The 15719-nt window shown below is 32.1% G+C and overlaps 1 protein-coding gene and 1 long non-coding RNA gene across 5 annotated transcripts; one reads left to right on the top strand and one right to left on the bottom strand.

The window, feature by feature from the left end:
* The first annotated feature begins 1103 nt into the window (after positions 1–1103).
* Positions 1104–15316, top strand: LOC121117276 (uncharacterized). Of its 2 annotated transcripts, XR_011780077.1 has the most exons (5): positions 2103–2321; positions 2383–2533; positions 2589–2799; positions 13203–13984; positions 14692–15316. It is a non-coding gene; the product is annotated as an uncharacterized lncRNA (long non-coding RNA). The 2 variants fall into 2 exon arrangements; XR_005864142.2 differs by having other exon boundaries at positions 1104–2533.
* On the bottom strand, positions 2875–11796 carry LOC121117275 (E3 ubiquitin-protein ligase COP1). 3 transcript variants are annotated; one of them, XM_040711652.2, is made up of 7 exons: positions 8293–8609; positions 8118–8212; positions 5507–5945; positions 5058–5447; positions 4725–5001; positions 3358–3434; positions 2875–3303 (listed from the first exon to the last, which is right to left on the bottom strand). In XM_040711652.2, exons 1-7 carry the CDS (start codon positions 8374–8376, stop codon positions 3163–3165), a joined length of 1503 nt encoding a protein of 500 aa, XP_040567586.1. In that variant the 5' UTR covers positions 8377–8609; the 3' UTR covers positions 2875–3162. The 3 variants fall into 3 exon arrangements, with proteins under 3 accessions (XP_040567586.1, XP_040567587.1, XP_071744556.1); XM_040711653.2 differs by having other exon boundaries at positions 2875–3062; positions 8293–8571; XM_071888455.1 differs by lacking the exons at positions 2875–3303; positions 3358–3434; positions 4725–5001; positions 5058–5447; positions 5507–5945 and adding an exon at positions 5946–7457 and having other exon boundaries at positions 7698–8212; positions 8293–11796.
* Positions 15317–15719: the final 403 nt, after the last annotated feature.

Genomic DNA, 15719 nt, shown 5'->3' with positions numbered 1-15719 from the left:
GGGGTGCCGTCATAAAGTTGACGGCATTCGGGGGTACAACACTTCCATCCCATCCCCTTAAACTTAACAGTGACAATCAGAATCCTAAAGCTATAAATATCAAGTATAGTATCTCTCACTACTGAAAACAATGATTAATCACTCATGACTCATGAGTAAGGTTGTTGGAATCGTAGAAAAAGAATGAATTTAATTGGTTGAAAGAGATAGTATAAAATAAGGAATAAAACACGTTGGTACCCTTGGATCTTCTAAACAAATTTTCCTCAAAATCATACTAATCATCAGCAAAGCAACTTCCCCTTACCTGCATCATCTTCATCTCGAAGAAAGGGTGCCTTTTTCATGGGTTTCTAAGAACGGAGGTACTGATGTGTGGAATTATGATTTGGAAAATTAAAGTATATCTTACCGTTTTTGCCAGTTTCTCGTGCCCATCTCGTTAGTTATGGCAAGTAATCCGTCACTCCAAAACCTCCCATCACATCAACAACTTAAAAGTCTTCAAGAAACACAAGATTCAAGGAGATGAAGGATAATTAAACGGTTCATAGTTCAATTTGGACGTAGCAAAGTTATTTGTGTCGTGTAACATCCCTGTAAATGTTCTGAATCATCCCAAAGAGAATATTTAGTCTTTCGTACGAAATTATCCTCCTTCCATCACCAATTACATATAACGAGACAGAGAACTTGGTTAAAAGTAGTGGAGTACTAATACCATCACTTCTACGTCTTCAGAGAATATTTAAAACAGCCTTGATGAAGATTTAACAGTAACCAGAAGAGCACAAGAAGTAATTAATAATTATTCCTTAAGAGAAGATGTCGTATTTATACAGGAAAATTTTCGTCAAATACCTTTGGCAAAAACTGCGATTGAGGAAAAATTGCCTCTTCTTACCAGCCTAACCATAGTAGAAAATCTGATTCAAGATTTTGAGGAAAACCCATTCAAGACCAACTTAAAAGAAGTGCTTCAAAAGAATCTTGTCTACACAAAACTAAGGGAACTCTCAACAAGTGACAACCTTGTATCCAAAAATATTGTCCATTGTGATGCTGAGAGAGTCTTTAGTATGATGAATATCATCAATACTATTTTTATTATTCTTCGCCGTTTCTACTATTCTCCATTAATATATACTTCACATATTTTATTTGCATCATCAAATAATCTTTAGTGTGCTTCTCTATACTTACATAACAAAGTTTTATATTATGACAATTAATATTTAATACTATTCTTTTGTAAATACCAATGATTATAAAATTACTAAAAAAAGGAAACTTTGCTGTAATTTCTACTTTTTAAGAGATCTCTCTCTTGTTTAAAAAAATCAGCCAGTTAAATAATATCGGAAGTAAAGGAACCAAAAATAATCTATGACATTATTCAAAAATTTAGAAGCTTTATTTATTACGCCCTACTTGGTCTTAACATCACTGCACTGAAGCCAAACATTTCGGGACACCAAAAAAAATGCTATCTTGTATATTTACAAACATTTCCCATGAATGCGTTTGATATTACACTACATTCATCGTCGTGTCTTAAATAAATTCCAAATTTTACTAAAATATTTAGAAATAAAAATGGGTATGTAGAAAATTGAACACTAATCTAACCTAGAATACCTATTTTATACACGACAATTCCATAGTTTAGTGATTTTCAAATGGTGTGTTGTGAGACATTTCATATAAATTAATCAATTTAAATACTAAATGTACACAAAAAATTAGCTCCATAATTTTTCGATATATATTTATTTTATTTTAGGCACCCTCAAAGATAATAACCATACCTATAATCAAGAAAACAAAATTGTAGTAATATTTGAAAAAAATAGTAATTAGAAACAATAAAAATGAACGCCATTAATTTTTCCCACCTTTTATTCGTTCAAAAATGAACGGAAATTGTGAATGCCGCTCATTTTTCCGTTCAATCTCCAAGCCTGCATATATGGGCATACAAATACACGGCAAAAGTTCATATTGATGAAAAAAGGGTTTTTTATTATGGAGATAAAATACATATTGATTATGTGAAGAAGTAGTTGACGCCGTCAAAAAAAAAAAAAAATAGTTTCGAAAAATAAAACATTCGAAATGTAAGAGTTAGTCATGTTTAAAACATAGAGGGGACTTCAAATATCTTTATTCTTTTAAATGTTTATCGTAACAACAATAATTTATTATTTATCTTTATTTAATTTAAAAATTTATATGTCCCAGGTTTGGGCTACGAAGATGGGCGAAGTCAACAATGATGACGTCACATGAAACTCTGATAGAACTTTTCATGTACATAAAATGTATGTCATAGATATATAATAAATTTTGAATTTTCCCGCTTTTAAACTTATTTAAAATTAGACATCAAATATGGAGAAGGTGTATGATGATAGTGCATGGTTAAATTTAATGGAACAGTATAAAAAGTGCCAAGATGATGTGGAAGCCAAAAAAACTCCAACTAAGTGAAGAATTGATTCGTTTAGAAGAGCTAAAAGACCGAACAACCCATGTAAGTAGTTAGGTTATATGCATTTATAAGTCTTTTTAATAATGCATTAGTTTAGATTATTGAAAGTAAGAAGCAGGCCACAGAAGACCTAAAAGAGTTGTTCTTTAAAATGGATCCCAAGATGGCTGAGCTTGAGTTACTAGACATTACACATAAATCTCGTACTCTGACTTTGGACAAAGCAAAAGAGTCTTTGATTAAATTAAAAAAAGAACGCGATGTGTTGGTGCGTTGCACCGATATGAAACTAACTCAACGGATGTAGTGTAAGTATTCGAAGTTTATAGTATCATCACAAATATCATGCAAAGTTATTAGTAAAATAATTTGTTCGATTACAATTATCACAGTATAATTTTATTCGTATAAACATGTACTTTGAAATAGAAGTTTAAAGATTCCTAAGGAACTCTACTAACGTTCGAGTGGGTCTTCCAGTCATTCCTTTCCCTAAATATGCCATTTGATCACTACTGTCCATGACACCAGCTATATCCAAATGTGCCCAATTTTTGCATTCAGTAAAGGCCTATATATGTATATAAAAAGACAAAATGTAAGATGAATCCCTATGTAATGTCTTCTACTTCTAAAATAGGAAATAAAATTATAAATTCAATGTGGCGTTATTAAAGTTTTAAGTTTCTCAGAAATTCCACGAGTGTTCGCGTTGGTCTTCCAGACATTCCTTTACTTATATATGGAGTACCTTCGTTGCCTTTGGTTCCTGCTATATCTAAATGAATCCAATGCGGACACTCAGTAAATTCCTAGGGAGCCATTCATCCTTTATAGACAGAATAATTAAATAAGAAGATTTTTACCTGTAGGAATGCCGCAGCAGTACACGAACCACCATACACAACAGATCCTATATTATTCAGATCTGCTAAAACGGACTCTATAAAAATTAAGAATTAAGACTTGTTCAGATATACAATATTTCCAAAAATTGAAGGTGTATTAAAAATATCCGTCTTAAAGTAAAAAAATATTTTTGACCAGAATAAAATGAAGCTTGGCTGATACAATCATTAGGCAATATTGAATTTTTCTGATGCAATAATTTTCGATGATTGAATCATATATCAGTATAAAAACACTCAGAAAACACCACAGTATGTTAATTGAAATTCAATATGCGAAATGGTGAGAGAGCACTCTTTGGAGACCAGGGCCAAGGCTGTTGGCATGATAGACGGTGGATCAAGCCAGAGACACGTTGCTCAAAGGTACAGATTCCTCTTAGGACAATTGAGAATTGGTGTAAGAAAAGGAAGGACGGACAAAACCTTGCAAATCAGAAGGGTCGAGGAAGAAAGAAAAAAATTAGCAAAGTTCCCAAACTGGTGATTTCAAAATCTTTGACCAAAAAGAGGCAATCCACAAGGAAACTTGGAGCAAGATTGACTTCAAATGGCTATCCAATTTCCATGTCATCTGTCCACAACTACATGAGGTACTCTTTGAATACTTTGCCATACAAAACTTCTGAAAACTGCCAAAAACCAAAGGAAGGCGCAGCTTCAATTCTGTCGTGAGCGGAAACACTGGACTGCTGATGACTAGAAATGTATCCTCTTCAGTGATGAAAGCCCATTTCAGCTATTTCATGCCCCAAATCCCCAAAAAGATCGGGTTTGGGCAAGACATAAGGGAGATGTGGAGCCACTCCAACTGTGAAATATTTTCAGGTTTGGGCCGTTATCAGCCACCAGGAAGTGTCAGATCTTCACCTGATTCCACGAAACCATACTGTGACGGACGAGTACTACGTAAAGGAGATCCTCAGCAAGTCTCTGATGTCAGCTTTGTCTCGTACTGAAGAAACTGGACCTCCTTTGAAGAGGAAAATGTTGTGTGACACATCCTGATTTGTCTCCCATTGAAAATTTGTGAGCCTTTGTCCAGTGGGAACTCAATGAAAATGCGCCAGCAACTTCAGAGGATGAATTAAAAAAAACTGAGAAAAGCTTGTGAAAAAATTTCACCAGATACTTTGAATAATCTGTATGAAGGTATGCCAAAACGCATAAAAATATGTATTAAGCTTAAAGGTCCTCATATTGGGAAGTAAATAAAGTTTTTCGGCAAGAAAAATCACTGGTTAAGGTTATTACATAATGTTTTTTTTTTAAAACACCATCAACTTTTGGACATACTGTACTAAGTGTTAAACATAGTATTATACTTTTAACTTGGCTAGAGTAAATATCCCATAACGGCAGACGCCATAATCGGTCTCCCGTATATTCACCCGCTTTTTGTAATTGATGCCAAAGTGCATCTGAATTTGTGAAAGTTCCAGCAGCTCCTCCACCTAGAGCAATGGCCATCGCACCAGTTAAAGTAGCTGCATCTATAACCATAGATGGTTTAAATGTATCTGCATAACAAAGAGCATCAGCAAGAATTAATCTTCCCTCAGCATCGGTGTTGTCAACTTGAATTGTTTTTCCATTCATAGCCTTTCAATTTAGTGTATTTTGATTAACTAGATATTAATCATAGTAAATATTTATACCTTGACAACATCACCAGGTTTGGTGGCCTTGCTACCTGGCATGTTTTCACATAGGGGTATTAATACTTTCAGATGAAGAGGTAGATTCAGAGATACTGCTGAGAGTAAAGCTCCAGTTACGACGGCGGCGCCTCCCATGTCTGCCCTCATCAAATCCATCCCCTTGGAAGGTTTGATGGATATACCTCCTGTATCAAATGTTACGCCCTTTCCCACAAGAATTACTGGAGGAGTATCATTCTGTTGATAAGTCATCTCAAGGAACTTAGGAGGTTCAGCAGATCCAGCTGATACACTTAAAAATGAACCCATTCCCATTTTTGCAGCCCAACTTTGATCATGGACTTGTATATTAACATTTTTGAACGCAGAGAAAGCTTTGACTACTTTCTGAAATAATATTTAATATTAATTGAAGATCTAGTATCCATGAATGAGACATGAAATACCTCAGCATAAAGAGTAGGAGTTAAATGATTAGCTGGAGTCTCCATAAGCGTTCTTGCAAAGTTTTGACCTTCAGCTTTGTGAAACCCTGAATACCATTCGTCACAATTACCACTTATACATGAAACATGAGCCTGACACTCCTCTTGATGTTTCTTCTGTTTCAGCTCATCATACTTCCATTGACAAAGAAAAGATCCTTCAGCAGAAGCTTCAGGGTCTCCGCATGGATCCACAAGTATTTCTTGTAGATCTGTATAGGAAGATTTTAAAGTTTGTACTCCAGATGCAACTGCTGTTCGTATAGCTTCTTTTTGGAGATCTCTATTCTCAGCTCCATTCTTCGCTGTAGGATCTACTTCGCCCAAACCAACTAAGGCAACCCTGGTATCACCATGCAGAACTACACGACAAGATCCTGCCTTTAAAACCGGTCCAGAGCTATAAAAGAATGTATAGGAATTAGGATCCTCAAGACTCAATATGGCAATTAGTAACAACACTAAAACATAATTATTTAATAATATTTAGAATAAAATAAATGTACAACTATATAATTTCATAAGCTTTATTATAGTACTTTATTAAAAAATATATTAATTGAATTTACGTAAGTTCTAGCACTTTAATAACTCCTTGTGAATTAGCACAGAGAACTACATTAGTTCCTTGTCTCCAGCAAACAGCTGAAACAAATTCATTCGCGTTATCCTCCCGATTATTTCTATCTAGAAAAGTTTTAACTGAATCAAACTTAAAGCTAAATAAACTCTTAGGTAGACCTTTATAATATACATGGAGGTCATTATTTTCAGATCCACATGTGATGTACTCTCCGTCTGTAGCTAAGCCCACAAAGTTTTTCTCATTTGTATGACCTGTAAAAGATCTCATACAATCGGATCGATTTACATTCCATAATTTTAATTGAGAATCTGTTGATGCAGAAACTATGCTTTCCGAATTTAGAAATTTAACATATGAAACAGCTTTTTTATGGCCTTTGAATAGGTTAAGATGATTCTTTGTGTTACGTAGATCATAATAATGCACACAGTGATCTGCAGACCCAAATGCAAGATGATAACAGCTTTCAGGATTAAATTTGACACAGCAGACATTTGCCTTGGCTTCAAGACTAGCAACTGAGTGGTGTATGTTGGTAGACCATAGTTTAACTCTTGCATCATCTGAACCAGAAGCAACTAATTTTGTATCAATACGATTGAAATCCACACTCCAGCATCTTTTTTCATGCTCTTGAAAAGTACGAATTTTAGAATTTGAATTGGCATCCCACACAACAACACTTCCTTCGTAGTCAGAAGATACAAGGGTACCTTTATGAAAGGAGCTCCAGCTAATACATGATATTTTAGAACTGGAGACCATTTCCATTGAAGGATAGTGAATATCCACGAGATCATTTAGTACAACTGAATAATCATAAATTTTAATTCGTTTAGTAACACCTCCAATAGCAAAAAATTCATTGTCCTTATCAAAATCAATGGAGCTAACAATAGAAGTGTTGTTAAACATATCAGTCATATAGCTCAATGTTGCCAAGGGTTTAACCGTGTTATATTTTGTGAACTTATTAAGGCACAAAGAGAAGTCTTTTAATCCGGAATAATCTAATGAAGAAGAGCATTCCTCTGGAGTAAATGACATTTCCTTAGCACGCGAAGAATAATAAGCAGAGCTGAGATCTAACACATGTTTATGCATTCTTCGCCTACGCATTGGAAATGAAGATTCCGTCGGAGGTTCTTTGATATTTATTGTAGGATTTGACAATTCCAATGAAGGCACAACATTATTTTCATCTCCACTTGCAAAATTACTCGAGTTAGTCCGGTAATCTTGTAGAACTTGATTAACATGATCCAAGTCTGCTTGAATTACCTCTGATTCTCTACGAATTCTAAGTAATTCTGCATCTTTTTCAACCTATATCAATTGGGTCCAAAGATTTTTTTACAAATGATATTTGGTAACTAATGAAAATATAGATTTTTTTTAAAATTTAATAAGAAAAATAATCGAAAAAAACTAAAGGATGTAATTAAACTATATTCATAAATCTGTTTAGTTGAGTAATCCAAAAAATAACTAGTAAAATTAAGAGCAATTTAATTATTATTAAATAAAATTAGTAATTGGAAGTAAGAAAAATCTTTGGACAGTAACCTTTAAATGAGATAAAAACTCCGCCAATAATTCATTTTGAGTCAAGAATGATTCTTTTTCTAGTTCCTTTTTACGACGATGCAGAGTCCCAAGGAGACGATTAATATCTGACATGGAGAGATTCGATGTAGGTATTTGAGGGGTATCGTTATCTTTTTGTAATTTGGATATGATTTGATTAAGAGTAAAATTAGGATAAATGTCTTTGTCGGGATGCAAGTCAAATGAACATTTAGGACATCGAGGCTTGATTTTAAGACTTTTATTCAAACAAGAGTAGCAAAAACTATGTCCACATCGTGTCATATGAGGCTCTTTGAGAATATCAAAGCAAACAGGACATGAAAAGTCATCCTCGGAATGTCTTCGCTTCATATTTGTACGTATTAAAAGGTGAGTCTATGAAGGAATTATACTTGCCTCGAGGCTACATCAGCTGGAATGTGTGTTTCTCCCTCAGAGGTTAGGGAAAATTCTGTAGAACTGGAGCGATATACTCCTAGTACGACGCCTTTCTGGGAACAAAATATATCAATGTTATTATTAAGCAATTACTTGAAATAAATAATAATCATATTAAAAAATAATAACCCACCTTGATTTCCCTTACTGTATGAATTCCACGCAATCCAAATCGAGTTTTGAATCCCCGAAGAAGTCCTTGAGCTAATAAGGCCATGGGTATTTTTATGTATCAATATATATATATAAGAACTGAGAAGTCTCAATGCAGGAATGGTTACTAATCTAATGAATTATAAGTAAAAATATCAAATGAGCCCGTATGTAGAGATGAAATAAATAATAATTAATAATGGATGAAAGACTTCTTTGTTTACAATGTGCAGGAATGAATATTTACAGACTCAGGGGTACAATATACTTTTCTCTCGCCTACCTTAGAATGATGAACATTCAGCACAAAAGCAAGCTAGAATAATTTTCTTAAAATTGTGTGTAAATTATGTTTGTATTCGGGAACTAATTATCGTCAATTTCTATGAAAAAGTTACTCTTATTAAACCTTTGAAATTAAGTAATCAAAATTGATCGTCACAATAAAAGAAGGGTAAATTGATAAGATTCTTTGAAAGGCCATATCGGGGCAAAGTCTCTTAAATCAAATAAAAGGATCTAAACTATAGCCAAAGTTCTTGGGTATCTTAACAAATTTTTATACAAAGCCTAATTGACTCAAATATGACTGTTATTGGCATTTATACATTTATATGAAGTAAAAAAATAAATTGGGATTTCATCCTTTTCGTTATTCATGTACAATATTGTTTTGTATGTTGACTTATGACATATATAAGTCGCATTCAGGTTGCGATATACGTCAAGATGATAATAAGATATAAGGAATAATAATTTTAAATGAATCATTCAGGGTACTTGTGATTATGATAATTCAAAAATTAAATATTCTTTGGATAGTTGATATGTTTATGACATCATTTACTTACTTTTTAATAAAAATAATTAGTAATAAGGTACCACTCGTCACAGAGTTATAAAGTTATTATATATAAAGTACATTATAAAGTTTAAATGCACACTGTTATATTACTTGTAAATACATATTTAAAATAATTTTAATCTTTCAAAAGGAAATAATAACATCAATTAATAGTTTATAATTAAAACAACTGATCTTGCAATTGGATATAACTTTATCCAGACGTACAAATTTGAACTTTAACGAAATATTTTGAAGAAAAGTTTACAAAAATTAGTATACAAATCTGAATAATCTAAAAATTTTTATTATAATTATAAGTAAATTTTGTGGCTATAGTTTTTTTATGTTAAAAAGGGCCTATTGCAAAAGTCTCCCCTACATTTTTTAGGGGAGACCATGTGTTGTTAATTATAATTGGTTATGAAATCTTTGATCTAGTTCCCGTTCCACCACCCCCACCCAAAATAATAATAATGATTTACGGACTATACATATAGTTAAGAACAATGTAACAATTAATTTATATAAGTTACTTAGTTAAGTTAGTTGGAGGGCCACAAATTTTACTTAAATAAGGCAAAATTAATTGTCACAATAAAAGAATACGAAATTGATTCATTATGGTTGAAAGAGCCAAATGAAGTGTCTTAAATCAAATAAAACGGTCTAAAAGATTGTTGAAATTCTTGGGTATCATAAACTTCTACTACAAATTTTAAAACAAAGCCTTCAATTGACTCAAACATGGCTATAAATTATTGGCCTTTATATCCATTTATATGAAGTAAAAAAATAAATTGGGATTTTGTCCTTTTCTTGATTTTTGTTCATAGAATTGTTTTTATGATGACGTGCCACATTGATATGAGCTACATTTTTGTAATAGCAACCAAGTTGTTGCTCTTATCCGGATTTGATGGTAATTAAATTATTTTATTTTACTGTTGTATATAATGAGGCCATTATTTTGTTTCATTAGTAATAATATAATTAATCAATAGAATCGGTTCATGTATATCGTATGTATAATAAAAAGTAATGTTGTTAATGTGAAGGCTCAATAGACACATTGACACCAATATATATAACGAAAATTGTATACGCATAAAATGTCATCTACATAGTATAATATTATGTATTCGTTAATAGAAAAATGAATTTTCTACTACTCGGGTCCTACTAATAGTATTAATATAATTCGACCTACATGTATGTTTATTTGAATGCATATGTAATTTTAAAAAATAGGTCATAAGAAGAAATATTTTCAAGCAAGTATCTACATATATAAAGTTCAGTATATGTTTATATTTTGATAGGCGTACATTAGGATGGCTCTTATAAATCAAAGATTTATATTCACTTGTCTCGCCCTTCATAATTAAGCTTCGTTTTGCAAAATATTTTTGTCTTTAATGAATATTTAATGGTAGCCCCCTCACGATCTGGTACTAGGGAGACACAACCCACCCCATGGAGCATTAGAGTTTAAAAATAGGATGTCAGCCGAAATTTTTGGATGATTTACGTTATGATTAAATTAAATGATGGCCTAATGGAACGATAAAAAATACATTTTTCTATAAAAAGGACATTTTACAAATAGAGAAAAATTACTTCTTAAAAAATAGTCGAGGAAAAATAAAATATTTGAAAAGGCCCATAGATAAATTATTTTTAGTTTTGAGTCAGAAAAAATGAGATATCAGTTTAATATTCAATCTTTTTTAACATCAACGACTATATTGGTAATATTTTTTGTATTACTAAGTACTTTATCTTACAAACGAACCATTATCTGGTGCACTTGTCTCTTTAAAAATTTACAACTTGAGTCAAAAGTTTAAGAGTCAAGGGCAGCCACCTATTAAATTTTCCATTTTTTAGTACAGTAATAAATTTTGACTATTAAAACCGATTGAGAGGGTGAGAAAATAAAATTAACAACATTAATTTTTGAGGTACAAAATAAGGGCCACCCTATCAAACATAATATAATATCTCTTTTGAGAATACCAATAAATTTCGAATTATCTATCCAAATGTCACTTTTCAAAATTAATAGAGGGGTGATTGTGATTCATTTACGTTGTTATCTTATCTTTTATATGTAGTTTATGATACTTCATAATATGTAGTTTTAGCTATCTTTAGTGCTATGTTCATAAGTTGCTAGACTATTGATGTAATGATGAGTTTTATTCATGTGGTAATAATTGAAATAACAATAGCTAACCTAGATATATTTCATGAATGATATAAATGTATAAGTTAATATTATTTACTCGCTTTATTATTAGGGAAGGTTGAATGAATAGGCTGCCAAGAATTTTATTTATCTGTTAAATTGTAGTACACAGATGCATAAATTATGCATAATGATAATAGCGTTATGCCACGGCACCACCTCACTATCGCAAAAATGTACACTGTTTTGTGTTTTCAGCTCTAAATATTTTTGTTTCTATTCTCCTAATCGGTATTCTGAACGTTGAATCCCTATTGTCAAACTGTAAACCATTCTCTATTATAGTTATTGAATAATATTTTTTCACAGTTGGGAAGACTCAAGGTGATCGACTATATACAAAGTTGAAGCAAGAAGGATCTTGTGAGGTAGTTTGGTTGGCGTTAGCTGACTCAAATAACAAAGTGACGTCACAGTTCAGATAATTTCATATGAGTGAAGTGCACGAAGGGTATCCTCTACAAGTTTTCTCAGACGTCACACTTTCTCTTTCTATCTCGAAATTAGAGACAGCGACAAACAATAGTTGAAATTCAATTATCGCAAACTTTAAGTAATAAATCAAGCAAATACAATCGAAATATTCGAAAAAATCGAAGTATTGGAAAGGATTTACTTTTATAGATATTAATATCAATATTAGTTAAATACATTTGCTTTGTATACTTTTTGCCATGGTCTTAGGTTTGCTATTGTGTACCATAAATGAATTTTTAGTTATATTTATTTAACTTATTTACTTAATTTATGTTGCCTTTCAATTAATTAAGGCTGGATTTCAAATTTATTAGTTTATAATTTTATAGGGCAGGGTGCTATGTGTAGTAACAGTGACGTCATTAAATTTTCCTTCTTCTCTTGATAATGAAAAAAATACAAGTGTAGAATTTCATTTGCTGACTCACCACTATATATAGTCAGTACTCACTAGTCACCTTGGTAAGACTTGACCCAGAATTGGCTAACTACCAACGGAATTTGGATTTATTTTCTGTTTCTATTTGGGGAAAGGCTGTGATAGGCAATAAAGGTAACGACGTGAACAATTACTGAATAATCTAATAATTTCGTATTTGTGAAAAATTTAGGATTTTTTAGTTTTTTTCAGAGGAAAGGCTACGTGATACAATAAAGTTAAACAATGATACTTTTTACCTTAAAATTCCCAATTACATACAATTAAAATGTATAATTGAAATATCTAAAGGTAAATAAGGATCCATAGTTGAAGGCAAAGACGTTATTGTTTAACTTCATAAGTTAAACAATAATATTTTGACATATGAGTTTTATTTGTTTCCGGACGGAGCAATTTATTCCATAAGATAAACTCAAAAATAATAATCAGTTCCACTCTTAATTTTAAATTAACTAAATCCTAGTTGAAGAAAATATAGAAGGGACAAGTTATGTGAAGGACTGTTCTATTTCCTTCAGTTGTTATCTTTGCTATGCTTTAGGGAAAGTATTTTTCTGAAACTACCATAAATCGCATCCCGTCACCGACTTTTGAACAGGTCTTATATAAATTTAAAAAAACAAAAAAAACACCACATGTTAATGCAAATTTTGATACGAATCTAGCTCGTATCTTAAAAAAACAAACAGAGTTTGGGCCACTCGTATCTCAAGGTATTGCTGTATACATAAATGACTTGTATAAATTGAACTCAAATATTATGTTACCATTGATAAATGATGTGAAGAATGATAAGCAATTTGTATATCAATAATTAAGTTATCTAAAAATAGAATTAATTTATTTATTGTAAGAAAAATATATTTTATTTTCTAGATGAATGAATGACAAAGTACCACTAAGGAGTTATAAGTGAAAGTCCTTGTTGAATTCAGAGCAGAATTGAGAATCGAAAACAGAGATTCACTTACCCATAATCAATCATGATAAGTCATAGTTATATCGTAAATATATCAATGATATTAAATACCAGTAAATTTTAACGGTCTCCGTCATGGATGTTGGAAACAATGAATCTGTGGAAGGCTAGTTACATAAAAAAACCCCACCAATTGATAACACTATGATCAGTAAAATTTTCTATTTTGATTGTTTTTTAAAAACATATGGCTTTCTTGATAAGGCTCTATGAGTATCATCTCATTACTTCACTCATACAAAAATTTACTATGTATTTTTTTGTCAGCTGTCGATGTTTCTGTTTGTTTAAGTCATATTGGTATTCTGAACTTTTATTTGGCTCTTTTTAAACTGTGAACAATGATGATTTAATAATAGTTCCACTGTTTGAAAGAATTGGTACTGAATTGGTGAACTATCAACTGATTTATACTTTCTTTCTGCTTCTTATCGGAAGAAAGATTGTAAGATCTAATAATTAATAAAGGTATTGTGTACTAGCAACTATTATAATTAAATTTAATATATAATTACATTCTAAACTATAAGCTTTATATTAAAAGAATATTGTTGGAAATTTGGGTAGACAACGGCTAACATACCTTTGAACCCAAACCCTTCCTTTGATTCTTCACTCCACCTAAGAATTTTATGGGACTCCCAGAACTCATGGAAGGCTCCAAGTAGAGGATAAATAAGTAAACCTCCTTAATTTATTTTCATTTAGGAATATTTTTGATTTTGAGACTTTAGATAAAGCAATTCAAATACTTTCAGATTTGGGGTTTAACTTCACGTCTGATAATTTACCAACAGATGCTAAGGCAATGTTTACATAATTGGGCAATTTTAACTAAAAGTAAATCTATACTTAATATTTTAGAATATGGTTATAAACCACAATTTTTATCTTAAGCACCTTGTTGTTATTTTTTGGTAGACAATCCTCCTTTATGCTCTGAAGCTTAACAAGCAAAATATAAAGAGGTTACGGGAAGGTTGTTTTCCGGAGCTATTGAGACAGTTCCAAAAAGTGATTCGTCTTCTTCTTTCATTTCCAGAATATTCGCTGTTCCTAAGAATGATAACTCTCGATGGAGAGTAACAATAAATCTCAAGGCCTTTAATAAGTTTATTTTAAATTTAAATTATATTCAGTTGATTCATTTAGATTTTGGGTTAGACCATGTTGCCTTTTTTATGCTCTTTAGATCTGTTTGATACATATAATTCCTTTAAGAATTTTCCTGACCACCGTCGTTTTTTCAGGTTTCGATGGAGAAACAATATTTACCAATTTAAAGTTTTATGTTTTGGTCTGACATCATCACCGATAATTTTTAAACAAATAGTTTCATATATTTTTTTGGTCACTACTTAAGATAAGTTGTAGCATCCATTTTAGCAGGTCACTGTTGTTGTGCATGCTTCACTATCCTCGTGTTTAGCATTGATGTTATACACGATCCTTGGTTTCAAGGTCAATTTGAATAACAGTTATTGGATTCCAAGGACGCAACTTATTCATCTAGGGTTGTTATGAGACTATGTGTCCATAATCATTACTGTTCCCGAGCAGAAAGCGCAAAAGATCCGAGATCTTGCCGCTTAATTCTTCCTAAGGCGATCATTGTCGGTCCGAGACCTTCAACAAATAACTACACAAAATATCCGAGATCTTGCCACTTAATTCCTCCTAAGGCGATTATTGTCGGTCCGAGACCTTCAACAAATAATTATGCAATAGATCCGAAATCTTGTTGCTAGATTATACCAAAGGTGATGATTGTCGGTCCTAGAATTTCAACAATTAACTATGCAAAAGATCTGAGATCGTGTTGCTTAATTCCTCCTAAGGCAATTATTGTCACTCCGAGTCTTTCAACAAATAACTATGCAATAGATCCGAGATCTTGTTGCTAAATTACAGCAAAGGGGATGATTGTCGGTCCGAGACTTTCAACAAATAACTTTTGAAAAGATTTGAGATCTTGTTGCTAAATTCTGGGAGGTCTGTCAGTCTTAGACTTTCAACAAATAACGGTGTAAAATATGTGAGATTTTGTCGTTAAATTCTGCCAAAGACGAGAGTTGTGAGACCAGTGTTTGAGCACGCCCAACTCTTTCATAGAAACCTAATGTAGACAAGGGAAAATGACCATTGTTTGAGCACGCTGGAAGTTTTGACCAACTCTTTCATAGAAACCTTCAGTTCGATGTAGACAAGGGAAAATTTGATGATGCTTTCTATCTAGAAATACAAATTTCTTCCAAGAGCGAGAAAGATATGTATGTTATGGTGGGAAGAACTAAGAATAACCTGTGCATCAGTGAGAAGATATTTAATCCAACGCTGGAAGTTTTGACGAATGCTTCTTTAACTTCTTTCTCAAGAGGAATCAACGTCACAATTAAGGTTTTGATTTAGAGGGG

Source organism: Lepeophtheirus salmonis, chromosome 5 (genome assembly GCF_016086655.4).
Source record: "Lepeophtheirus salmonis chromosome 5, UVic_Lsal_1.4, whole genome shotgun sequence".
Lineage (NCBI taxonomy): Eukaryota > Metazoa > Arthropoda > Copepoda > Siphonostomatoida > Caligidae > Lepeophtheirus > Lepeophtheirus salmonis.
Note: the sequence above shows the minus strand (reverse complement) of the source record. Positions and strands in the feature narration are given on the sequence as shown.